This window comes from Zootoca vivipara, chromosome Z1 (assembly GCF_965207765.1).
Source record: "Zootoca vivipara chromosome Z1, rZooViv2.hap1.1, whole genome shotgun sequence".
Classification (NCBI taxonomy): domain Eukaryota; kingdom Metazoa; phylum Chordata; class Lepidosauria; order Squamata; family Lacertidae; genus Zootoca; species Zootoca vivipara.
In genome coordinates, this window is record NC_142583.1 from 60,770,657 (window position 1) to 60,783,294 (window position 12,638).

Here is a 12,638-nt window from a genome sequence, read left to right on the forward strand (position 1 = left end):
CAACCGGCATTCAGGGGCATATTGCCTCCATTACTGGAGGTAAGACACAGCCACGAGGGCTGGTAGCCTCTGATAAGTTTTATCCATGAATTCGTCTAATGCTCTTAGAAAGCCATGCAAGTCGGTGGCCACCATTACTTTTCGCAGGAGCAAATCCCATAGTTTAATGGTGCGCTATTTGAAGAAATGCTTTACTTTGTCTGCCCCGAATCTTCTAAAATTCAGCTCAAAAACGCACCAAAGATGCATTTTTAAAAATTGCACATTTTAGGACAAAATGTTTAGAAATGTGTACGTTTTTAAACACAGTGATAAAATGAATACTTCATTGTGAATCCACAATAGGTATTTATCTTATGTACATATTTATCATAAATACGTAGGTAAGTACATATTTAAATATGAACTTTCGTATAGATTTTCATACAGGAAAACACACACATGCATGCACAAACACAGAGAGATGAGCTTGTGAACAGACACAGGCAAAATTCAAATGGACTAGAAACAGACTGATCCGTCCTCCCTTAGTAACTACTACACATGCGCCCAACTGTGGCTTCTGACACATTTGTCAATAACTTGTTTGTTTGGTCCAAGGAGCTCAAGGTGGTATACACGGTTCTTTTCCTCCCCATTTCCAACCTTGTGAGGTAGGCTAGGCCGAGAGATGGTGGCTGGCCCAAGGTCATCCAGTGAGTTTCACAGCTGAGCAGGGATTAGAAACCTGGTCTCTCATACCGTAGGTCCTTTCCCAACATGCTAACCACTACATCAGTGCATAAAATCATCACAGATGACTACACCCAGACGGCATATAAATTATTGCACCAAGACACCTTCTGCGTAGGAGTCTCATAACACATGAAGCAGCCTCTCAAAACACCCACTGTAAAGAAACCCCCACTTTCCTAACAATACCATCCATGGCCTCAAGGTCAGACCTAAATTTATAATGCTACCTCTGAACTTCTTGGCTTAGTTCCCTAAGTCAGACCATAGGAATTACTTATTAACTTAGTGCTGGTAGGATTACCAGTCAACTGGAAAATGGGATTGTGGTGAAGGTAAGAGCTACAGCGATGAACTTCAAGAGGCACTGCTGCGCATTAGGTTGACGAGAGGGAAACAGGCGTCTTCTGAGCAGAAGCTCTCAAAACACACAGGGTTACTGTGTGCTGTATCCATTATTTCTTTCCCTCACTGGTAGGCCCCACAACAGACCGGCACTAAGAAGAGAGACACAACCCAAAACATTTTTTAGACTGACGGCAGTAAAAACACTGGCTTAAGTATCAAATGTTTCTGTTCATTTTCTCTCTGCCTTATAATTAGACTTTTTTTCCAGTTCAGAGGACTCCCTCAAAATATACTAAGGTAAGGGGCTGCAGCTAACCCAGTGATAATATCTTCAAAGGGTTGCAACTGGAAGGGGAAGGGATCATTTCAGATGCTCAATGGCATTACAAAAGGCAGAACTGGCCATCGGTTGTAGTCATCCTGAACTTGAACGCCCCAGAAATGATTAAGAACCGGAGGAAAGGTTGCAGTCAAATAGGACTTTTTCCTGTGGGTGGATAAAGAAGGGTGGGGCTGTTTTACAACAAAATAGGGTGCAGCAGCTTGGTTTAAAAAGAAAAAGTATTACAGCTTTGCTTAAAAGCTGTTTTTGTTGGTACTGAAATTTCAACAGGTAGATTACTTACTTCATCTTATTATACAGGTAAATATGTTAAAATGGTTTCTCCTCTGAAAAGTGATCACAATGCTGGAGGAGCAAGAAAACATGTTTTGACAGACTCTCTATCATCCTCAAGGGAATGCCCATGTCAATGCCCGCTGCACTGAAATTGACAACAATGTGGTCCTCCTTGCCCCCGACGATCATTTATGTCCCACAGCTGCAGTTCTTATAGTTTCACATGGCTTCATCAGTCGCCACCTGCCTCAGTTGTTGTTGCTGTTTAGTCGTGTCCGACTCTTCGTGATCCCATGGACCAGAGTACGCCAGGCACTCCTGTCTTCCACTGCCTCCCGCAGAACTCATGTTCGTAGCTTCAAGAATACTGTCGTCCCCTTCTCCTAGTGCCCTCCATCTTTCCCAACATCAGGGTCTTTTCCAGGGAGTCTTCTCTTCTCATGAGGTAGCCAAAGTATTGGAGCCTCAGCTCAGGATCTGTCCTTCCAGTGAGCACTCAGGGCTGATTTCCTTCAGAATGGATAGGTTTGATCTTCTTGCAGTCCATGGGACTCTCAAGAGTCTCCTCCAGCACCATAATTCAAAAGCATCAATTCTTCTCAGTACCTCCTCCCAAATCAATTTATTGGAGGGACCGTAAATCACTGCACTCTTCAAAAGGATTCATTGCTGGTACAGGCACTCAGCAGGGACAGAACAGCAGCTCACCTGCTGAATCCCAAGGAAACATGTCCCTTGGCATATTGGCCCAAGACATGATGCTCAACAGCAAGTACCTCTTACATGAGCACACTAATAAACTGAGCTCCAATAAGAGAAGAGGTGCATGGATTGAACCAGCTATTTGTGAAATGTTCAGATTCGCAAAAAATAAAAAAAAATTATGGCATGGACACTGTCAGGGGGACTTCCTACAGGGAGCCTCCTCCCCTCTTGCTGACCAGCACTTTGCCCAGTGAGAGCAGCAGCAGTGGGTCAGGTGAGGGGAATCAGGAAGTGAGCGGGATGGAAGTGTCAGGGCTCAGAGATGTTGGAGAGCCCTTGCGCCGCCAGGACCAAGAGGTGGAGGGGAGCAGGCAGCCCCTTCCTGTGCCCAAATTAAGGCGCGCCACCAAACGTAAGGTCGGGAGGAGGCGTTTTGGGGTGCCCAAACTCTTACGCTGGTCCCGTAGCCAGAAACATCCACTCCCGGATTCTGCGAGTGACTGAGAGGTCATGTTTTCTGTTATCTCTGCACTGTAAATACTATGCACAATAAAACTCTTAAAAGACAGAGCAGACATGGGCGTCTTTACTCAAGAGTAGCTGCAACAACACCCTTACAGACACATACCGTACCAAGATTTTACTGCCACTAGAGTTTGGCTTCCTCCAGTTTCCAGTTCAAGACTGAAGTGCAAGACTGGTTCCTCATGTCTACATGGATTGACATGTATTTCAAGTGAGACCGATTTCATTATGAAGCAGTGGAAAGGATCATTGCATGCAGAAGGTCCCAGGTTAAACCCCACAGCATCTCCAACCTGGACAGCTCCTGTCAGAACCCCAGCCTGTATTGCCATTTGAAAGTATTGCTCCTGCCAGAATTTGAAGGGCACCAGGTTGGATATCCCTGCTGTAAACAATACTAAGCTAGATGCACCAATGGTCTGACTTGGTATTCAGCTGATGGCCTGTGAAGGGTCTCCAGTCCTACACATCCTCTGACTTTTCTGGCAGGTGACCTAAGGCGACACCTACATGCTCACAAATTTCCAGACACATATTTCTTTCCTGTAAGTGGGAGGATAGTTTCTTTAAACAACAAAACAAAACAACCACCAACCCTTCCCACCTTTTTTTATTTAAACAGTTGCAGAAAAGTTCATGTACGCCCACACATTTCTTGCCGAATTAGTCAGAAATAATTCTGCCTCAAAATTTACAGATGAAACCTTGAACTGTTCCAAGTTTGGGCAAAGGTGGGATATAAGACTATAAATCATTGGGCAAGGGAAGAAATCCGTTCATCTCAAATTCACGAAGACAAAATGGGCGGTGTTCAACTAAGTTTAACTCCGAGTAGACACACCATAATTCATGGACCTAATGTGGCCGTGTTCATTAATTTGAATGGATCTATGCTGAATGAAACTTAGTTGACTGCCACCCATTAGTCCAGATGTAATGAGGTCACTCAATAAACCATAGTTTGAGTATGAAAGGCTGATGGGCTTCTGAGCTATACTCTCCAGCCACCTCCTTCTCACATGGTTGACTTTGGTAGAGACTCCATGATCTCTTAAATCACAGTAACCCATGATAAACGAACTAGAAAAGTGAGGTTCGAGGCCTTGTCATGAAGGAGGGAAGAGAACTTAGTTTGGCATGCATTTTTAAGTGAGCCAACCCTAACCTGCACCTCTTGTATTATTGCTGGGATTCCACACTTCTCTGAATTTTGCAGTAAGAATTTGCACATCAAAAAATGTACTAAAATGTATCTTTTAGAAAAACATAGTGTGACAAAAAGTACTCATTTTCATACCATTGTATTTAAAACAAAAACAAAACCCACGTTTTAATGCAGAAATGGGATGGAACAGACTTACAAATGAAGTTACGTGAAATTCACCTGAATTGGAAATCCATCCATGCATTCTCCCTACAAAACCAGAATGACAAACCAGGAGACTAAGAAACCAGGAATTTCCCTCTACAACTGGGTGTATGAGAGGAGGGTGTGGGCAGGAAGGTGACTGCTTACTCATGGTCAAACTATATGTGCTTACTTCTGAACTAGGCCTGGAGATTTTGTCTGGTTTTTGTTAAAACTACGATTCCTCCATTCTTCTCACAGTGTCTCTTCAGACAACTCATATTTAAACTATGGCACTCGCTCCCACATGATCCAGTGACATGTGGCTTGGAGAACTTCAAGAGGATTAGGCAGATTCATGGAGAATAAGGCTACCGATGGCTACTAACCACAATGGCTATGTTCTACCTTCACTACTGAAGGAGGTATATGCCTCTAAATGCCAGCTGCTGAGAGCCAGCAGTAGGGAAGGTGATATTGTGCTTACCTCCTGCTCTTGGACTTACCACAAGCATCTGGTCGGCCACTGTGAGAAAAAGATGGATGACTACATGGGCCATTGCCTGATCCAGCAGACTCTTAGACTCTCATGCTTTTTTTACCTCAACCTTTGTCCATGTATTCGACCTGATGAAGAAAGATCATCTGCTCCTGGGGAAGGACCACTGGAGTCATCTCTCAATGCTTCAAACCTTCTCACTGGCACATGAAGAAGAAGCAAGACCAAAAGAAAAAACCCGAATTAAGCTTGTGCAGGAAATCTTACTGTAGCATCAAAAATTTCACTGGATGAAGGTGTCCACTTTTCAAGGGGGTAGTACAAGGGGGTAGTACATCCATGTTACATCTACGGAGACATGATAACACTGGAAAGTGGCATCAGTCGTATTTTTAAGAGATTGTCCATTACTCTGTGGTTACAAAGCCTTTGGGCTTTGTAAAGGGGAACTACAGGACCTTACCAGATGGTTCAATGCCACCAAGCTACAATTAACAGAAAAACCTTGACAGTTGAACTGGAATAAAGCCAGTTTGCATTGTAGATTAAAGCACTCTGTTGCAACAAATCTCCCTCTATTTATATATAAAAAAGGCCTTTCTGTGGTTCAGAAAGTGATTTACTAAAAAGGGTGGCATGACGGTCAACTGATGGGAAGATGTATAACCTCTGTGCAAAAAAAATCAAGAGGAAAGCACATTGTCATATAACTTCTTCACATCAAACCAGAAATTCTCAATAAAGAGCAGACACTGCAAAACCTCAAGATTAGCTGTGGGTAAGCAAATCAGAATGAATGCTCAACAAACAAGTTGTCTGGGGGGAGACCCTTCTCTTCTCTTTCTATTTCTGCTGTTTATTTCCCTGTGCAGCCTCCCTAGTACTTTTCCCAAAACCAATGATGTGAAAGGAGAAGTGACAATGGTACTAATCAGTGGTTTGCAATGAGATGGGAGGAGATTCAACATTAAATATGATGTTGACACCTTTGGTGATAAAAGCAGTGATGCTTTTGCTCAAGTCACAGCCCATTAGTTGAAGATCTGTGGTGTAGGAAACCCAACTAAATGCCATTTTTTTGGCATTTGTTTGGCTCTTACCTTGCCTGAAATCTGCCTCTGAAGAAATGAACGATGGGGTCTCACTTTCCGTGCTGTATATGTCACTGTGGTACGATTTATATCTCTGTACATGCTCTGAAAGATTTTTTGAAGAAACACAGAAGAGTATGAACGGTCAAACAGGGATATGGCACCCATTAAACATCGTAGGACCATTGTACATGCTTTTTAAGATGTGGGGTGGAAATGCTGGTCATCATTGTGATGTTCTGGAACTTGTCACCACAGAAAATTGTTGAGGCATAAATGGTTCTGCAAAACATCTTAATTCTGCAGACCTCTCGGCCAATTTACCAGAACATAGTATTGTTTACTCTGTTCTGGTTCTGATAGTCTGTCACCACCACCACTTTCTTAAAGGCCTAACGCAGATCTAACTCAATGAAAAAGAAGAAATCACTGGATGATGGTCAAATCTTCTGTTTAAATCTCCCCTGTTCAAGATATGGCATTTCTTCTGGCCATGTTTAAGGCTCCCCAGGTTCAGAAACTAAGTTTAAAAACACGGTATGTGTACTAGGATTTGGGAATTCCCTTCAAGGTAGTTAGCGGCAGTCAGACAGAGCAGGCCCCAAATATCATTAATTATAATTGATGTACTGACTGAAGATGAGACATAAACTCAGAGGAAACCATTTGCTATATCCATCAAGCAGTCAACGATGATGATTATTATTATTATTAACAGAATATAGATAAGATGTTGTTTCAGTAAATATCGAAAACTTACTCTCAGTGGCCTTCTGTAAAAAGGTCTAGCAAAACAAATCAAGTTAAGATAGGTCTATTGTTCTAATGGCCTTCTTGTGAGCACCTGTAGGGCTCTGGTTGACCATTATAAGAAACAGCATGTGGACCTGATCCAGTAGGACTCTTTTATGATCAAGTAAATCTTGACAATGGCGTATAGGCTGACACTTTTTTCTGTTGTAGAAATAAGCTTGTAGTATGGCAACAAAGAATGAACAACACCAATCATTATATTGAACACAACAGAGTGTACACTGATATCTTCCTTCTGTTGCTATGTTTATCCTTTATTATTGCATCTAGGGTGGAGCTTAGTAACATATAGGACATCTCAACCTTTTCTCAGCTGGTGTGGATCTACCCTGAATCAGAATTTCTTAGGATCAACTTAAAACTAGCAAATGCTCGCTGAATCAGTGAATTAAAGCTACAGAGTGCTGTTAGCCAGCCAGGACTGACATAGAGCAAGTAATGCAGCTGGAAAATCGATGCGTGTGCCAATCTATATTGAATTTGCGCTTTTTCTGCCTGGTTGACAATATCAGGAAAGCACGTGCTCCCAGAAAGTAACAACCTCGGCTCAAAACTAACAGAACACATCACTTATTGAAGGCAATGGATGTAAGCCCCAAAGTCGTAACATGGAGGAGAGCTCAGTGCTGCCAAACATCAAGAATAAAAGCAGAAACAACAAGGCCTACGTTTAACAAGGTTCAAATTATCAATGCAGAAGTTCTCAAAAACATGTTATACAAATCACCAGCAAGTGCGTGTGTGTCCGGAAATAAGATAATTAAAACAAGCAATACCAAAAGGGCGGGAGGGAATTGTTCTTTAAAAATGGGAATAACCCAAGCCTTTTAAATAACTAAAGCAGTCTGGGCCTCGGTTTTCTAAAACCTGTTTTTAGTTTTTGAGGTGCCACAAGTTCTGCTTTGTTGCATTTATGCTGGTTTCCTCCATGTTTCATGGTTTTATGCTTTCCTTTGAATTTTGTTAGCTTCTTTATTCTTAGCTGCTAGAATAACTTTATGTTATGGGGTGGCATACAAACACCATAAATGCATAAACAAAACAAGGTAAAAAATTTTGTGAAACAGTTGTCCATATCTGTATATTTATTACTAATAATTTTTTAAATAAATGTTTGAGGTTTCCCACCTTTTTAAATAATCTGTGGCAAGCATTTTGGATCTAAATTAAGATTGGGAACAAGTAGCTGACTGGGGCTGATGAGAAGTGGAGTCTAACAACATCTGGAGAGAGACATATTTACCCTACTGTTCTAGATTTTTTTTTTAAACGAGATGATTAAAAAGATCAGTTACCTTCCCTGCTCCCCCCGCCCCCAATGTTGGTAAAAATATATAATGACATTAGCTAAAGATTTAAAAAAACATAACATTAAAGTTCCTGGCAAGTATCATTTAGAAATCTTAATATCTGGAGCTAGGAGTGGCTTGTCCTGAAAGCCTCATGTTCTATCAAACCCATTCTGTCCCTGAAACAACAGTAGTCTGTGTTGCCAACTTCCACAGTCAGCAAAATACGATTAACCCAGTTCAAAAGACCACACTAACCACGAAAAAATATTCTTGGACCACTGCTAGATTTATGACAGCATTTAAAGGACAGGGATTGTGTGTCTCTTAACCAATAACCGTTGCATACTATGCCATACTTGCTCATGCATGAAAAACCCACGTTAAACTCATGGAGCCAAGCATTCCCGCTTCAAAATGACACAGAACAGAAACTTATTGGGAGAAATGGTGGTCACTCTATTTTACGCAGGAAATAACACAGCTACAGCTCAAGCAGTAATAGTTGAAACATGTGCCCTGTTCTATAGATACCCTCACTGCAATACCGCAAGCTGAACCACATGTGCAACTTTTACTTGAAGACAATGCAATTTTGGGTGGCGAGCAAGCATCACAACCGTGACATGAAAGACTGAGTGAGGAGAAAATATGTTAGAATGACATCCGATTACAAAATGCTATACTGACAAATTCCAGATGTTAAGAATCATTGGTCTACCCCATTCCCCAATGGGTGTTTTATCGTGGGTGTATTCTGCAATGTGTTCTTGACACAGTAATAGCGCATTTGTGGTGGACTTATTCTGCTTTATTAGTTGTTCTGTGATGTTTCCCCAATGCTGGGGCTGTCTGGAAGGGCTATAGGGCAGCAAAAGTGGAACACACGCACATATACAGGGCGGGACCATTTTAGGCACGTCCAATTGACACATGACTGCCGACACGCAGGTCCGCTTGGACCCGGAAGAAGACAGAACGGGGGAGGAAGGGGTGGAACGGGGCATACACATCCCCGAGCAAAATGGTCGCCGCCTCTACACACACATCTTAAACATGAGAAGTTATGGAATTTCAGCAGAAAGTTATGGGATATGCACTGATATGGGATATGCACTGATTGAAGCAGCCCAAACATGATGAAAGCAGAACCTCATTTGACTGCCCTGATAGCATCATGAGTACCATAAAAAGGACGTCTAGAAGGGCTGTTAGCTTGCCAAGAAGGAATAAACAGCTCTCGTGGTGCAGATGATGCAGCTAAAGCCTGCTCTTTTAATATAAAGCTCTTATTGCACACACTATGGGACAGAATGACCCTGAACAAGGACAATTGGCGCATGATGCTGAGCAACCATCACCAGGCATCGAGAGAGTAGCAAAACAAATCTATTTACTTTACAATAAGGCTGGTGAAATCCAGCCTATTTGGGGGGGGGGGTTGTTGTTTATACATAACTGATGTTATCTGAATATCATACTGTCAGGCTTAAGACGGTTCCCAAGGGTTAGGCAATATATTATAAACACAAAGTGCCAGTGATTGGGGCGGGGGTAGGGAGGGCGCGGAGGGAATTTTGCCAGCGCTTTATTTTTATGTGGAAATTTTTCCATTTTGTAAGTTCATTAGTAAAAATGAATGTGCACCAGCCGCAAACAATTATTAAGCAGGGCTGGCAAGCTTCAAAGCTTTTAGCTTTGTTTACTAAACAAGAGTACAAGAAACATGCTCAAGCAGATCACTCTCTAGGAGATCAGGAAATTTTCCAATCAAAACTGAAAAATTTGCAATAGAAATTATCCTTTGCAACTTAGCCTAATTTCTATAGGCAAATTTTGCAATTCTAAATTTCCTGGAAAAGAAACAAGCTAAATTTGCACAAACTGTTGAGGGTGTCGATAACAAGGAAGAAGCTTCTTGCATCATAAGCTTGCCTCCATAGAATGTACTAAGATTCTAACATTATCAGTTGGCTGTGTGTGTGTGTGTGTGTGTGTGTGTGTGTGTGTGTGTGTGTGACAGCTAATCATTAATTTTAATATTTCAGAACGGAAGCAGTGTCTTGTGGGGTAGTTATTATATGACCAATTGCCATCTCTGTGCCTGGAGGCGGTTGGAGGATGGATGGCGGCTAACAGATTGAGGTTGAATCCTGACAAGACAGAAGCACTGTTTGTGGGGGACAAGAGGCGGGCAGGTGTGGAGGACTCCCTGGTCCTGAATGGAGTAACTGTGCCCCTGAAGGACCAGGTGTGCAGCCTGGGAGTCATTTTGGACTCACAGCTGTCCACGGAGGCGCAGGTCAATTCTGTGTCCAGGGCAGCTGCTTACCAGCTTCATCTGGTACGCAGGCTGAGACCCTACCTGCCTGCAGACTGTCTCGCCAGAGTGGTACATGCTCTAGTTATCTCTCGCTTGGACTACTGCAATGCGCTCTACGTGGGTATACCTTTGAAGGTGACCCGGAAACTACAATTAGTCCAGAATGCGGCAGCTAGTCTGGTGACTGGGAGCAGCCGCCAAGACCACAAAACACTGGTCTTGAAAGACCTACATTGGCTCCCAGTACGTTTCCAAGAGCATTTCAAAGTGTTGGTGCTGACCTTTAAAGCCCTAAACGGCATAGGTCCAATATACCTGAAGGAGCATCTCCACCCCCATCGTTCTGCCCGGACACTGAGGTCCAGTGCTGAGGGCCTTCTGGCGGTTCCCTCGTTGCGAGAAGCCAAGTTACAGGGAACCAGGCAGAGGGCCTGCCCTGTGGAACGCCCTCCCATCAGATGTCAAAGAGAAAAACAACTACCAGACTTTTAGAAGACACCTGAAGGCAGCCCTGTTTAGGGAAGCTTTTAATGTTTAATAGATTATTGTATTTTAATATTTTGTTGTAAGCCGCCCAGAGTGGCTGGGGAAACCCAGCCAGATAGGCGGGGTATAAATAATAAATTATATTATTATTATTATTATTATTATTATTATTATTATTATTATTATTATTATTATTATCTCAGCTCCTCCCCCTCCAAAACATTTTTTAAAAGGTAATTCTACCTGGTTGTTATGAAACACCTACTGTGTAACAGAACAAAAGTGTTGTACCTGAACATACACCCTCTTCCTTCCTTTTGTATCCTAAGTCTCTTAGATAATAAACTATTATTTTTTTCTCAGGTCCAGTCCACAGGTTGAATTCAGCCTTCAGTTCTCCCTACCCTATCTGACCATCAAAACCAAGCCACACCCCATATTGGTTTTCCTTCAGGCTCCTGCTTGGACATTTCCCCCTGGCTGGAATGTGCCCAGGAACTGTGGAAATGTTTCTTGTTCGCTTGCCTTGATGAAGGGTGGATAATTCTGCAGGATAATTCTGGAAGTGTTTCGGGGAAACAGATGTGACCATGTGTTTGTTATTACAAACACTCTGGTTAGTAGGAATGATAATACTCTTCCACTCTTGATTTTCCTTTTGCAAGCATGGTAGTACAGGCAATCGTGCGACTGATATGTGTGCAATCGCACACAGACCTGAACTGGAAGAGACCTGGAAATGTCATAAGACATGTCACTGAAAGGGTAAGGTGGAACGGGGCATTTCGGTTGTGCGCGATGACATGGAACACAACCCCCGTGCAAATCGGGAGTTGCCTGTGTACACAACAACCACACATTTCACTGAAGCTGAAATACTGGAAGAGGTTGGATTTTTCACTCCACAAACATTACGTGCACAAGAATAATAGGAGAGGGGAAAGAGGAGATTTTGGACTGGTAGGAATAAGCCTCCTAAAATGGACGATGAATCATACTTATGTGTTACCACACCACTTCTTTCAAACAACTGAACACAGAGTATTTCATCAACTCTTAAAACAACCAGTGGCCTATCTCCATAGTGCAGGTGGGAGACTGGCTTCCCTTAGGCCCCCTAAAGAGCTAATGCAAGCATCCCCAAACTTCGTCCCCCCCAGTTGTTTTGGACTACAATTCCCATCATCCCTGACCACTGGTCCTGCTAGCTAGGGATCATGGGAGTTGTAGGCCAAAACATCTGGAGGGCCGCAGTTTGGGGATGCCTGAGCTAATGGCTTGGTTGAGATTTGAATCAGGGACTTCCTGGTTTATGCTCTTATGGCATTTCCACACACAAAGCTGAAGCTGCCAAAATTGCTTCATATTGTGAAACCTAAAATGGCTAAATGCAGTGTTCTTCAACCTTAGGAGTCCAGGGATTGTTGGATGACAACTCCCATCATTCCCAGCTGGCTTAGCCAATGATTCCAGATGATTCGAGCTGTAGTCCAACATCATCTGGGGATCCAAGTTTGAAGAAGACTGGGCTCGAATACATGCAGAAATGGAAAATCATCCTCTGGTCTGCACTAACAAGGAAGCAAATGTGAGCACAAACTGCAGAGGGAAAGACTCAAGTGTTTAAGGTCACAACTACGTCAAGACATTTAAAACACTCTTATACCAACTTTTAAGAGTTATAGCTTCCATCAAAGAATCCTAACAGCCCTCAGAACCTTTAACAAACTACAGTTCCCAGGAACAGTTTATCAAATCAATTGATTCTTCCCAAGGAATCTCTGAGAATTATAGCTCTGGGGTGGGAATGAGGATCTCCTGACACTTAGCACCCCCCAACAAACTACAGTCCCAAAGGTT

At 42.7% G+C, this 12,638-nt stretch overlaps 1 protein-coding gene across 13 annotated transcripts in view; it reads right to left on the minus strand.

The window, feature by feature from the left end:
* The window catches only part of PTPN13 (protein tyrosine phosphatase non-receptor type 13), a 151,745-nt gene that overhangs the window by 57,893 nt on the left and 81,214 nt on the right, over window positions 1-12,638 (minus strand). For all 13 annotated transcript variants that reach the window (XM_088660574.1, XM_088660573.1, XM_088660572.1 and 10 more), the window contains 2 exons: window positions 5,877-5,972; window positions 4,880-4,976 (listed from right to left, as the gene is read on the minus strand). In XM_088660574.1, coding sequence (XP_088516700.1) covers window positions 4,880-4,976; window positions 5,877-5,972 — 193 coding nt within the window. The remainder of the gene's footprint in view (window positions 1-4,879; window positions 4,977-5,876; window positions 5,973-12,638) is intronic.